General features: G+C 38.8%; 1 protein-coding gene across 1 annotated transcript in view; it reads right to left on the bottom strand.

Annotated features, from left to right (window-relative positions):
• LOC121958466 (glutamate receptor ionotropic, delta-1-like) overlaps positions 1 to 14,306 on the bottom strand; it is a 539,890-nt gene that overhangs the window by 58,945 nt on the left and 466,639 nt on the right. The window contains 3 exon segments of the mRNA XM_042507403.1: positions 7,164 to 7,234; positions 7,237 to 7,324; positions 13,209 to 13,382. Coding sequence (XP_042363337.1) covers positions 7,164 to 7,234; positions 7,237 to 7,324; positions 13,209 to 13,382 — 333 coding nt within the window.

The following is a 14,306-nucleotide window of genomic DNA, read 5'->3' as shown; positions in this document are numbered from 1 at the left end:
CATGGTCATCGTGACCTACGACCACCACGTTCTAATGAAATCATGCTTGAGGCCAAGTGGAAGTTTTTGTCAAATTTTACGAAATTTCCTCAAGATGTTGTGAAGATATCACGTTCAACATAATGAAATTGATGCATTTTCACATCGACCTTGCAAAAATTTAATAATTTCATGCATGACTTTAAGTAGATGTTTGTGCCAAATTTTACAAAAAGAAAAAAATCCCTCAAGGTGTTCTTAAGCTATCATAATGAAACTTCTGCAATTTCTGACCTTGATCTTTGACTACAAAAATGTAACCTTGAAAAAAATGTGTTATTGAGATTTTGTATTCATAACATTGAGAAGACAGGAGCACAGTGACCTTGGACAACCAAAATCTAAACTGAGTCCAAATGGACGTTAGTGCCAAAATTGAAGACATTTCCTGTAAGGGTTCTTAAGATATCACATTCATGAGAATTGGACATGGAGGTAAATGTACAGACGTAGAGATTTACAGATTTACAGATAGACGGACACACAGAGAGGCAACCCAAAAACACAGCGCCCCTGGCCATGGCTATCGGCAGGACGAAAGGCAGACAAACTGTCAAACTTTTCTAATCTCTCGACATTTTGAAAGCACGGACAAATGATACCTGGCTTTCCTAATATCCAACATGTAGTTATTTCCTGTGGAGGACTTTGAAGCCGAACACGCTGCAGCACGAATCAGACAGCAGATATTAAGAGTACTTTATTAAACTGTATTCTATCTTGTACCGTTGTAAAGGGGCCTTGCCAGTGTTGTAAACTTTAATGTCCATGCATATAAAATATAATGAAGTGACAAGGAGAGGCAGGGACAGTGAGACAGACGAGGGACGGATGAAGGGAGAGAGACATGAAGATAACAAAAAGGAGTAACTGAGGGAGGAATAGTGTACGAGAAAAGGAGGGAGGACGATAGTATAGAGGGATGAAGGGGAGGAGAGAGCTGTCAAAAACAACAGTTCATCAGTATCAGTATCAATATCAATTAAATATTTAAAACAGCTTCAAATACTTATTTTCAGCATTATCGATGCAATAATAAAGCTGAGCTTTCTTTTTCTTTTAATTATTCTGTTGTTTTCAGCTACTAACTGAGAGGAAAGATTGTCCTGTTAACGCCTTGTTATATATATTTTTTGCTGGTGTCAAAAACCGATATATTTCAAGATATTAAAGTTGGAAATCCCAATATTGTGATAATTTAATAATATTTATTTAATAATTTTAAATATGCTATAATTATAAATATGTAATATATAAGTTGTTCCTTAGTGTTTTTCTTTTTTTTCCATGACATTTTCTCCTAGCTTCTTTTTTTTTAATTTTCAAAATCTTCTCATTTCTTGCAACTTGTGGAACATTTCTTAAGTTGCTTATCACCTTTTTCCCCTTTTGACAGAAATCACACTAAATTTTTGCAGGTTTTAAATGGTTAAAAGTGTTGTCGCCACCCTTCCTGTAGCTTAAAAAAAGCAGATTTTACGGCTTTCTAAGGCTTTTTAAGGACCTGCAGACTCCCTGGTGACAACACCGCTGCAGAAAACCTGCTGAGAGTTTTGCCGTCTTGACCTTTGACACTGCTGCCGCCACCCTGCCTGTAGCTTTAATATGAAGCGGCATCCCATAATGCTTGTGTGATATTGATGTCAGATTTTTGACCCCAAAAAGGACACGAAGAACGCTGAACACATGAATCCATGTAAAAACTCTCAGCCCAAGAAAGAAGATGCTCAGATATAGATACAGCCCCAATTAATCATTATTTATTGATCACTGCTCGGGGTTATCAGCGTGTGATCGGTGACGTCTGCTCTCTCACTCCCTCTGTACGTCGTAGAAAATACGATTCGAGGCTGACAGAGTGAGCTGAACTGAGCTGCTGACAGCAGTGCTGTTCCCCTCAAAGGCCACGGATGAAATGTCATTTCACGGCTTCCATCAGTTCAGGTTGGACGTAAACCAAGACTGAAGACGCCCGTCACCGCAGGCCGGCCGGCTAAATGTTGGTCCGTCAGCTGCAAAGGTTGAGCTCATTGTCACCTGGAGGAAAATAATGTCTGATAATGTTTGTTTTGGTTTGCGAACAGCTTGCTACAGAGTCAGCGATGCTTCCAGTCCTCCATCTGTCCTCAAAAAAATAAAGAAATACAACGTAAGTGAGGCGGCGGGAGGCTGTTTGTGCAGCAGGGCAGCGATTTCTGAACTCAGAGCTGACAGTGTGTCTGATTCTGATGGAAAATTAGGTTTGCAACTGAGACAAGGTCATGAGAGCTGCAAAAAAAAAGTAAAGGACAGAGAGGAAAAATAAAACAGTCAAGTGTATGACAGAGAATTTGTCGATAAAAAAGGAAATAAATGCAGTATTTTTTAAAGAAAAGAACAATGTTGCTGTACCGTCACTTTCCACTGTCACAAGTTTGTATTTCTTCTCACTCCCTTTTGAATGTGTAAACCAAGTCATTATGTATTTAAGCTTTCCTTTTGCTTTGTATTTTTCATTGTCAGTAAATATTACAGTTTTTGTGTGTCTGATTTTGTGCACTACTCCAAATTTACAAACGGTCAAGTTTGTGTGTTTCTGAACACACTTTTATTTCTTTAAAAAATAAATATATAACTCACTGATATTAACTACAAAAAAAGGAACTTTAAAAAGGCCAATTCAACCTTTTGGAAAAAAATGTTTTAGACAGTAAAAAAAAAAAAAAAAAAGACTTACGTAAAAGACGATTTTTTTTTCACCATATATAAAACAGATAACAATAAAGATCATAGCTTAACAATGAAGGATTAGAGGATTTTTTGAATTTCTTTGCAAATAGTCAATCTTAATTTTGATAGCATCACCTTTACCACAAAAGGCCAAATCAGCAATTTGGTTGAGCAGGTTTTTTAAAAAAATATTTGGCCTTCATTAGATTTTTATTTTTGTATAAAATAGCATAAATCTGTTCGGTCGGACCCGTTAAACTACAACATGTTGATTAAAATCCCATCATGTCTGTATCGAAATATAACGGCAGACTGTTGAGTGTAACAGCGACATCTAGTGGATTTTTTTTAGCACAACAAACCTAAACTTAATAGTAGAGGTAGCTCAATCATATAAAATAAATTCAACACTTTATTTAATAAAGATTTATATGGACTCAAAATGTGGGAGATCACATCTAAATAATGGCGGTTTTGACTGTTATTCATTAGTAACTCTGGGAGACGTCACAGATGCATCTGCATTATGAGGATAACAGGATTTTTCATGCAGGGTTTCGCAGGTATTTTCATTCAGGCTGCCAACTTTATATATAAAAATACATTCAATATAAACAGGAAGGTTACATCTCGAGGAAAAAAATGTTTGGAGTGAAAGTGCTCTGCAGCGTCCATTTTTCACTCTGTGTTTGCCGTCGTCTCACAAAGTCATTTTCCATCTCATCAGCAAAGAAGTCACAGAGACGGCGGCTGATGGAAATGTTGCTCAAGTTCAGGAAAACAGGACATTTTGTTCCTGTATGAGACGCGGTGATGGACCGTTCTGCAGGAAAAACAGTCGACGTAAAATTCAGACTGTTCGAATGACTTTCTGACACGGAGGCGAAACTCATAAAAAGAAAAACCGCTCAAAGTTAAATAGGAATTTTTATGGGCACAAAGATGCATTTGGAGAATATTGTGACAAAATGATGGAAACATTTTTGTGCCTCGACGAGAAATGACTTCTCATAACTTATAACCGACATAACTTGTGTCTCTCTTTTTAAGTTTTGGCAACAATTTCTATTGATTACAATACTGTTTGGGTCATTTCGCCATTGTGGACAAAACACAACTAAAAAGAGCTTTACAAACAGCAGAATATGTATTGGGGCCACGAAACATAAGAATTAGACTGAAATTACATAATATAACCAACTGTTTTGTAGCTGGTGGGTTTCACTGTGATGCTACACTTAATAAAAAAAATGAATTTGTGGCCAATTATCAGGCTGAAATCATTTATTCTGAGTAAGAACTGCAGCACACTGCTGCAAGCTGAATGAGGACTTCGCCAGAAAATGTCATTTGCATTATTTAGGTTAAATTTCAAGCTCATGAATGAAGGATGGTTTTTCCAATAAACTCTAGTCAACGTGCTAAAAAAATGCAAAAAAAAATAAACATTGGAAAAGCAGACAACTGATTTGCTGTCATCACCGTTTTGCAATATTTGGAAATATACATATTTTGAAAAGTAGTCGAATAAGCGATGTTGGAACGTAATTTTAAGGTGCTTTCCTTAAAAATGTCTATCTGATGCTACTTTATTCTTACTTCTACTCAGCACATTAAAGAGGTAGATAGATATATTATGTGATTTCTTTTAGATAATCAATAAATGTGTATCAAAACACCGATGCAATTATACAAATTATCAATTTTTTTAAAAAAAAAAAAAAAAAAAAAACCATTGGTAGCCTACTACAATAATAATATCAATTGCTCTTTTTTGGTCCATTGGATACATTTTGCAATAAAAATAACTGAAGTGAGATGAACTGATAAAAAACGTATGCGTTTTATATTAAAAACAAATGTTTTCAGATGAAAAAAGGTAATAACTCAGTATATATTAATATGTTGTTGAAACACTTTGTACATCGCAAAACATTTTAAGTCGTAATAAAATTATATTGTGACAGTATTCTGTGTATCATGGGGCCTTTGGTGAGTCCCACTCCAGGTAGCTATTTTACAGTGCTACAAATTCAGCTTTAATTAATGTGCAGATTTAGATTATTAAAATATGATATAAAAAATATACTTATAAATGATAAGGAATTATTGTAGATAAATCTACCCAGTGGTTTATAAATTAATTAAAATGAGCTCCACTTTTACCAGCTGCAATATTAAAATGATGAACACATTAATGCATCAATAATCTGATAATATATTTTATTTTATTTTATTTTATATTCTGAAATGGGCCATTCTGCATTACATGTATGAGAACTTTTACTTTTCTGCTTTAAATGCATTTTGATGCTAGTACTTTTACTTTGGGTAAGATTTTCAATGCATATGAGTATTTTTACATTGTAGTATTTGCACTTTGCACTGAAGTAAAGATCTGAGTGCTCTGAGTACTATGTTTCGGGAACAGAGAGAAAACGTGCAGACGGCGGCATTTTCAGCCGTCCTCTCAGAGCTCTGACGCAGAGCACTGTCGAGGTGATTATCTGGGATTCTGGGTAATTCTGTCAATATCATTAAAAAACATAAAGTGGCGTCAAAGGTCCACATCAGTAAAGACATCACTCTGCACCAGGCGCTGCTGTCTGAAATGCTCTCCTCAGTGATTATATGTGTGAGCACATTAAACAAGAAAAAGACAGAGAGATCACTAACGAGCTCGGCGGTCGTTACCACGAGAAACGTCAAAGAAACAAAGTGATGTTTTTTTAATAACGCGGCGCTCTTCATGCTCTGAGGGACTCATCAGTGCGCCTCAAAAACATCTTTCACCAATTAGACCGTGAGAACCGCACTACAGGTTGTTCGACGCAATTTAGATGCACATCAGGGTTTAGGATGAACGGCTTTTCTCGTTTCATGTTTCAGCGGCGGTGCTTCCTGTTTGATTTCACCTTCGTTAACAAATAAATTGTTTATTCTTTTTCTTAAGGTTGTTGTAAAATCTAATCATGCTTCAGTGTTCTCCTCCGCACGCTCTCCTCCGTCTTCAAAGGTTTATTCAATTAAATGCTTAATGGAAAAAAACAACACCCCCCCCCGTAAAAGATGTGTTGAATCAGACTGAAGCTGCAGAGCAGACGAAGGCCACGGAGAGATAACAAGCACCTTCCAGCTGCTAATCACTTCAACAGCCTTGAAAAGATCATCTTCAGAGAACGTGGACATCTTTGATGAACTGCTGCCATATTTCATTTGAAAAAAAGATAAAGAATCTAAAACACATTTCTATTTGCAATCCCACAAATATTAATGATTCAGTGAACAGAAACGTAATGCTCACTTTGGGATTCCATCAAATTACTACGATCGATCAAGTGGAAGCTGACGACAAAACAGCGAAGCTGCGGATTATTGGAGGAGTCTGATGGGCTGATCTGATACTGAAATATCACAAGACTATAAAGCAATAATACCCAACTTACAGCCCGCGGGACAAATCTGGCCCCCCATAGGGAGCCAAGTGGCCCCCGAACTTTTTTCTAACTCACAGTCAAAATGAAGTGATTGACGCTGTGAATTTTTTTGTCCTTTTAGTCTCCATAAGGTGTCAGAGACATAAAACAGCATCAAAATAGAGCTTGTTGATCAAAAAAAGAGCCAGAGGAGGATCCTCCACACCCCCGACAGAGGACACAGCTGAGACACTATGTCATGTCCTAAAATCATAGAAATGTCCTGAAGTTGTGGAAATGTCCTTAAATCTCAGAAATACCCTAAAACCACAGAAACATCCCAAAAGATGAGAAACATCCTAAAATCCTGGAAACATCCTTACAATCCTGAAATCCTAGAAACACTCTACAATCCTTGCAACATACAAAAACCCAAGAAATGTCCTAAAAGATTAGGAAATGTGTAACATTTCTAGAAATGTCCTAAGATACTAGAAATCCTGAAATCCAGGAAACGTCCTAAAATCCCACAAATGTCCTAAAATCCTTGAAATGTCCCAAAATCAAAGAATGTCCTAAAATCCTTGAAACACCTAAGGGGCTGCAGCGACTGGCCCCTAAAATCCTAGAAATGTCCTCAAACCTTATAAACATCCTGAAATCCAAAAAATGAAATAATGGCAGAGAGGGACAAAATCAGCACGATGTGTAATGACATTTACTGAAATTAGTGAAAAGTCCACATGTTGCCTTGAATCTAAAGGTCGCAGAGACGTCGCCGTTTACAGCGCGGCCTCCGTCAGAAGGCACAAAATATCGACCTCCTTCCTGGTCTCATTTGGCTGTTGTCAGAAACTTTTGACTCTCTAGTGCCATCTGTTGGCCGAATCTGTGGCAACATAAAGGACACGGAGGCATGAGGGCGGTGATTTGATGACCCTTAAAATAAACATAAATGAGTCTTTAACAGAATCTGTCGGTGATTTTGACAGCACGTACCTTCTGGATGGTCTCCAGCATGGACCAGCCTCCGTTCCAGGGCTTGGTGGACTTCCTGATGCAGTTGAGCTGGCCATACTGTGCCACTTCCTGTCCTCCAACTTCCTGTAGAAGGCGTTGGCGAGCATCAGCACGCTGTCGTACAGGTAGAGGTTGGACACCTGGAGAGAGGAAGAGGAAAAAATGGGCTTTTCAAAATCAAGCGTTAAAAAATATTAAACATTAATATGATTTTCTGCTTTCATTGAGTTTATTTTTTTAAACCAGCATCAGTCCTAATAATAAATATCAAATATTCATTAATTTTCAGAATTTTAACCCTTTAACTGCCAGGTTTTTGTCATGATGCCACAATGTTTTTAGGTGAAATAAACAAAAAATTATTTTCTATATACTACATGCTAAGTACTTTTTTCGTTATGACAGTTTGGGGGTGTGTCAGTGATTTACATTAACATTGATTTTTACACATTATTATTTTCTGTGCAGTGTCAAATATTCACCAAAATTTGAAACATACAGCATTTGTTTTAGCGCGCGCGCACACACACACACACACACACACACACACACACACACACACACACACACACACAGGCCACATGTGTGACACAGCTGGACTATGAATCATCTGCCGCCTCTAAACTACTAACACCACCATGAGCACTGCTGACACACACACACACACACACACACACACACACACACACACACACACACACATACACATACACACACACACACACACACACACACACACACACACACACACAGGATGGTGTCGAGATGACAGCCGGCTAGTAGCCAGCCTGTCCACATGTGATCATGTGATCATGTCGTCTCTCAACCCGAGCTGCAGAGGCCAGAGGAAACACACACCGACAAATCACACACACACACACACACACACACACACACACACACACACACACACACACACACACACACACACACACACACACACACACACACACACACACACACACACACTACGGCAGGGAGCAGAGACCAAATGCAGGGTGACAAATGAGCATCACTGCGTCCAGATGAGTACAGCTGACTGGCATGAAGTCTGTACAGCACGCAGCCTGAGGCCACACACACACACACACACACACACACACACACACAGATAAAGCATTTCCCCTCGTCCTCTTTTGTCATGGAAAGAATAAAATGTGAAGAGAACAAATTTCTGTGACAAAGACAGCGGCAGAAGAAAAGAAAATGTGCAGGCTCGTGTTATTTTCAAAAAGCTACAATCTGTGACCCAAATGTAAAACACAGAAGTGGAGCGCCGTCGCTCCCAAACCGGTGTGTGAATACAGAGACAACCAGTGAATCTGTCGGCAGGAAAATACAGGTCAGGCCTCAAATCTGTCATCTTTGTTCACACGCTTCACCGCTGATGATGGCAGAGAAGAAAAGTCGACGCAACGTTCGACACAGAAGCTTCAGTTTGTTTGTTTCAGCGCTCTAATTCTTACAGAGACAATATTCCTCCAACGCTGTTTTACATGAATAATGAAAGTGAATTTTCAGTTTACAGTCCGGTTTACATTCAGCTGTTCTTGCTCTGGTTACACTGGCATACTGTTTAACCCTTTGAAACTTGAATACGATGGCTTTTCTTCCAAAAACATGGAGGCAATGAACAACTTAAGAAAAACTGACCGGAAAATTAGCAAAAAATAAAAGATAAAATAAAATAAAAGTACAAGAAAATTACCTTAAAATTACAAAAAAAGTAAAACAAACAAACAAACAAGGAAATTGCTTTAAAAAAAAGCTTATGATGACAAATTAAAAAAAAAAAAAAATCTAATTATAATAATTATAAATATAGTTTTTGGGACATTTTTCCCTTTTTTAAATAATAATTTTCCAAATCTAGTAATTTCTTGCAGTTTGCTGAACAGTTCTTGCCTTTTTTTCTGATAATTTTAAACAAAAACAAACCAATTTGCTTTTAAGGTTTAATATTTTGTGAAGTTATCTGAATGCAGCACAAGACAAGTGTCCTCTCTCCAGGTTTCAAAGGGTTAAGTTACTAAACTCAGATTTCAGCTGCAAGAAACACAATCGGCTCCCTTCAGAGTGATGGTGTCCGTCCTGACGACCTGTCTCTGTCTCTGTCTCAGACTCTCTGTCTCTGTATCTGTCTCTAACTCTCTGTCTCTCTCTCTGTCTCTGTCTCAGTCTCTGTCTCGCTCTCTCTCTCTGTCTCTGTCTCAGTCTCTCTCTCTGTCTCTGTCTCGCTCTCTCTCTCTGTCTCTGTCTCAGTCTCTCTGTCTCTGTCTCTCTCTGTCTTCTCTGTCTCTGTCTCTGTCTCTGTCTCTGTCTCGCTCTCTCTCTCTCTCTCTGTCTCTGTCTCTGTCTCTGTCTCTGTCTCGCTCTCTCTCTCTGTCTCTGTCTCAGTCTCTGTCTCTGTCTCTCTCTCTCTCTCTGTCTCTGTCTCTGTCTCTGTCTCTGTCTCTGTCTCGCTCTCTCTCTCTGTCTCTGTCTCAGTCTCTGTCTCTGTCTCTCCTCCATCAGGGAGGAGCTGCGGGGTGAACGACATCTATGAACATTTAACCCTGTTTTGCATGAATTATTGAGACAAATGTCCTCCTTCACCTGCTCCCCGAAGGCTCCAGGTGAGGACAGAGAGGTTTGACAAAGGTCAAGGAGAACGAGACGGGTGAGAGAATGATGGAGGGGAGACAGAGAGAGAGAGAATATTTAGGTGGTTTATGATTTATGGAGGACGGTCATATAGCTCCTCACTTGCACTTTGTATTTAGATTTTTCCAAACACTTTATAGTTCAGCAAAAAAAATTCAAACATTTTCAAATTTTCAGCGCATTGTTTGGATTCATACTGCACTTTTTTGAATATTACCCGTGTCCCTTGGCTCCCTATTTAATTTGAATTTTATTTTATTAAATTTTGTCTACAATGGCTAATAATATGCTGTAAAATATGAAGAGAGAAGAGTGAACTGAGAAATTAAAGAGAAGAAGGGTTAAAGTAAAACAAAAAAGTGGAACAAAAGAAAGACATGAACGGAAAAGAGAGCGAAAGAAATAAAGAGGAAGAAAAGATAAACTGAAAGTAGAGCGACAGTAAAGAGACGTGCAGCAGACGGAGTGTGTGTGTGTGTGTGTGTGTGTGTGTGTGTGACCTCTGTGTTTTGATGTCAAACATCTTGTAGAAAAACACACTCGTCTCCACAAATGTCAAAACAAGACAGAAAAAAAACACACATTTGTCGATGTGAATTACAGTAATGGTTCTGCCTGCTGTCAGACTCACATCACTGTGATATTTCATAACTGGGAATAATAGTCAGTGTGTGTGTGTATGTATATGTGTGTGTGTGTGTGTGTGTGTGTGTACCTATGACAGTGTGTAAAGTCAGGCGCTGCATAGCGACTGTGTGTTCATAAATAACTCCAAATAACCATAAACTGTGGATCAGAGATCCTCAGTCAGCCAGGGGCCCGTCACAGCGACACATACACGTGTCTGTGATTTTAGGATTTCAGGATGTTTCTTGGATTTTACGTCTTTTAGGATATTAGCAAGTTTCTAGGATTTTAGGACATTTTTTTTTACTTTAGGACGATATTTGGATTTTAGCACATTTCCAGGATTTTAAGGACATTTTTAGGATTTCCAGACATTTCTAGGAATTTTATGACAATATTCATATTTTAGAACATTTCTGGGGTTTACAGACATTTTCCCGATATCTATAATTTTTGGGCATTTCTACGACTTAAGGACATTTCTTCGACTTAAGGACATTTCCAGTATTTTAGGACAATATTTGGATTTCAACACATCTCCAGGATTTTAAGGACATTTTTAGGATTTTGGGACATTTCTATAATTTTATAGGACATTTCTATGATTTTAGGGCATTTCTAGGATTTTAGGTTGATATTCACATTTTAGCACATTTCTAAGATTTCCAGGATTTTTTCAGATTTTAGGAGTTTCTAGGATTTAAGAACATTTCTTGGATTTAAAAAAAAAAATATAATCCTGTAACGCCTCTAAACAAGCTCTATTTTGATGCTGTTTTATTTACTCTGGCACCTCATATTTATTAAAAGTACAAAAACAGTTCCTTGTATTAATCCCTTTATACGTCATACGTGTATGATGTCATGCATGTATGACGTCATGTGTGTACAGGATCATGCGGTCTCTCTGCGATGCTGCTGCAGCGCGTCGGCTGTCTGAGACCTCGTGTGTCCTCATTTAACATTCAGCTGATATTTGAACACTGAGATTCGTTCTGACAGCCTCGCGGCGTTCACCGTACTGTAAGACCACAGTGTGGGCGGCTGAATTTATGAATGTGCTCACGGATTTGCGGTGTGTATCTGTGTGCGTCCCTGGGCCCCACACCATGGACGCCCGGGGCTCCGAAATGAGTCAAATGCAGATTTTGTTAAAGTCTTCAGACTGTGACTCACTTACAGAAAGTATTAAAGCAAAAGGGAAAGAAGGTTTGAGGAATCTGTCCTGAAATTCTTTTTACCTTCATTTAATCGTTTGTACCCTCCAATTATTTAATTTGTCCCTTCAAATGAATAATTTGATCGTTTGAATGACGAATACATTTTGGCCTCAAAGTATTGAATTCGCTCCTCAAGCATTCCTGCAGCCGGACCACTTTAATCCTGGAATGAGGTGAATCTTCGTGTTCGGCTGTTAAACAGATCTTTGTCACATTCTTCTCCGAAGGACGATCTGTCCTCCATATGAGACACCGGAGGACACCAATAAAATATTACAGAGAGGGATTTTAGTAATTCGAGGACGCACATTATTCTGAGTAAATTGAAAAAGTTTGTAGTTTCAGGACACAAATTCCAAACTGGAGGTAATAATCTATTAAAAAACTGTCCTCTGTAACTCTGACTGGACTCTTAACTTTCACATTAAAGGAAACTTGTGTTTTTAAAAAGTCTGATCATTTTGAAACTGACATTATTTTAACTAGTTTTAACATTTTGCCATCAGCTTACAACGAGATGTGGAGTGGTGGGAACTCTAAAGAAAGTCCTTAACGTGCAATAACGTCCTTACCTTTTCCTAACCTTTTTATCACGTGGTGTCCCTTTTTTATAATTCAGGGTCCCCTCTTTAAATTCGGACGTATTTGTGGGTTTTTGAATGCAGGCAAACTACTTTTGTTCTTTTTTTCCCTTCAGCAGCAGTTTGAGGAATCTGAGTCACTGTGTGGATAACTTATCTGTTGATAAGAGGAGCAGCTACTGCAGAGTGAGTGAAAGCAAACTGTTAGACCCAGCAGCATGAACGGTTACATTTCACTTTTACTGCGTCTGATGTTCTGCTGCTCCGTCTGTGCCCAGAGTACGATCTGCGCTCCGAGAGTGCGCTCTAATGAATAATAGAATTGTAAATATATCATAAAAGGACTCCTAATGAACGCTCCAGCTCCAAAAATATACAATCCTCCACATTCATGTGATGTTGGACGGTGCGAGTTTCAGAGTTGGGAAGTCATTCTTCTGATTTTTCTGTCTTTGTGTGCTTTGAGGTTGTAGGTATGTGATCGATTTACTTTCCTTTTTTTCTTGTATTTTTCACTCATTTTTTGCTATTATTGTATCTTTTCTTTTCAAGTTGCTCATTGTCTAATTCGGATGTCTTTTAAAGAAATTAAGACAGTTTGCTCAGGTCTCAAATCAAAATCCATGTAAGAAACAGCGATATATTGTTATAAAACTAGTTTTTCGTGCCAACAAAGCTGCGATGGCTCACTAAAATAAGAAACTTTTTTGGGGGATTTGTAGTCTGCAGCTTGGCGGGTGTCTTGCCTCTGCATTACGCCTTCAACCATCTTCTACAACAACCAAGACTGATATATAAATCTGTAAAGCTTAATTTTGTCAGGATATCCTTTATCCAGACTCTCCGTAAGCAGCAGCTAAAACTCGGTGAAAGTCAACAAACTGTCCTCGGAGCATTGATCCCGGAGACAGAGACAGTCCGTCTCCACCTGGTGTTAATGATCGGTGTCTTACCTCCAGGTTCTGCAGGTATCCCTCCTGCGGGTCACACAGCAGAGACGAGATCCGGTGGTTGTGTCTCATGCAGCGGGTGCTGCTGTCCCTCCACATGGGGAAGATCTGCCGGATCACCGTCATGCGCCCCAGTGCACTGTGGGTAAGCTCCAGGATCTCTGTGTCGCTGATTTCCTGCAGAAAGTGAAGGAGACATCAATGACTTTTATGTATGCGTCTTTATTAGAAAACTGATCCTTTTTTTGTCTGATAGCAGCTTTCCTTAGATGACTGTAGCACAGTGATACTCAATATACGCCCCCCGGGCCAAATCTGGCCCCTGACAGGGTCCCGGGAGGCGTGTCAACAGGTAAAGTGCGTATTTGAGCACCTGATGGACAAAATAAAGTTCACCTCCTCCACCAAATTAATGAAGAGCAGCAATCAGGCAGTTTTCTCACAGAGAAACAAATGGCGGTGACTGCAGGACTCACAGAGGCCGTTGAAAACGCCGCCTTTATTGATGCACGTTTAATTGCTCTGACAGAGAGAAACCCAATTATTTTCTGTGAGGTGTAATTATAGATAGCCTCAATCTACCTCTAAAAGCACAAAAATAATCCATGAATAATATTAGCTTTATTACGCTTTATAACACCAAACATAATTACAGACCACGACTTGAACAGGAGTCCCCACTAATGACTCTGTTTGTTTTCTTCAGCCTGATAGAAAAGTCCACTTTGTTGCATTTCTGCATTTAGGCTCCTGCTGTCCAATTAAAAGTGAGCAGGGGCCTGTAAACAAAAGTCATACGGATTTGCAGCTCATTTATCGGAGTTTTGTGAACATGTCATTCTGTCAGGTTAAAGGCTTTAAAGTCAAAACAAGTTTGATTCCAGCGCCTGTAATTGCAGCCGAGACATTAAGAGTCTGTCTGTGTTTGCTGAGAGGTTTTTACTTTATCCTGCGTCCAGTCAACTCAGAAAGACAAAAATAAATATGTGAGCATCAGTCCGAGAAACATCATGAAACTCTAGAAACTTGTCCAAACACTTTACAAAACCCGAAACATTTTAAAATCCTAGAAACATCATGACATTTTAGAAATATCTGAAA

Source organism: Plectropomus leopardus, chromosome 19, assembly GCF_008729295.1.
Source record: "Plectropomus leopardus isolate mb chromosome 19, YSFRI_Pleo_2.0, whole genome shotgun sequence".
Classification (NCBI taxonomy): Eukaryota; Metazoa; Chordata; class Actinopteri; order Perciformes; family Serranidae; genus Plectropomus; species Plectropomus leopardus.
The sequence above is the reverse complement of the archived record's forward strand: the minus strand, read 5'-3'. Positions and strand labels throughout refer to the sequence as shown.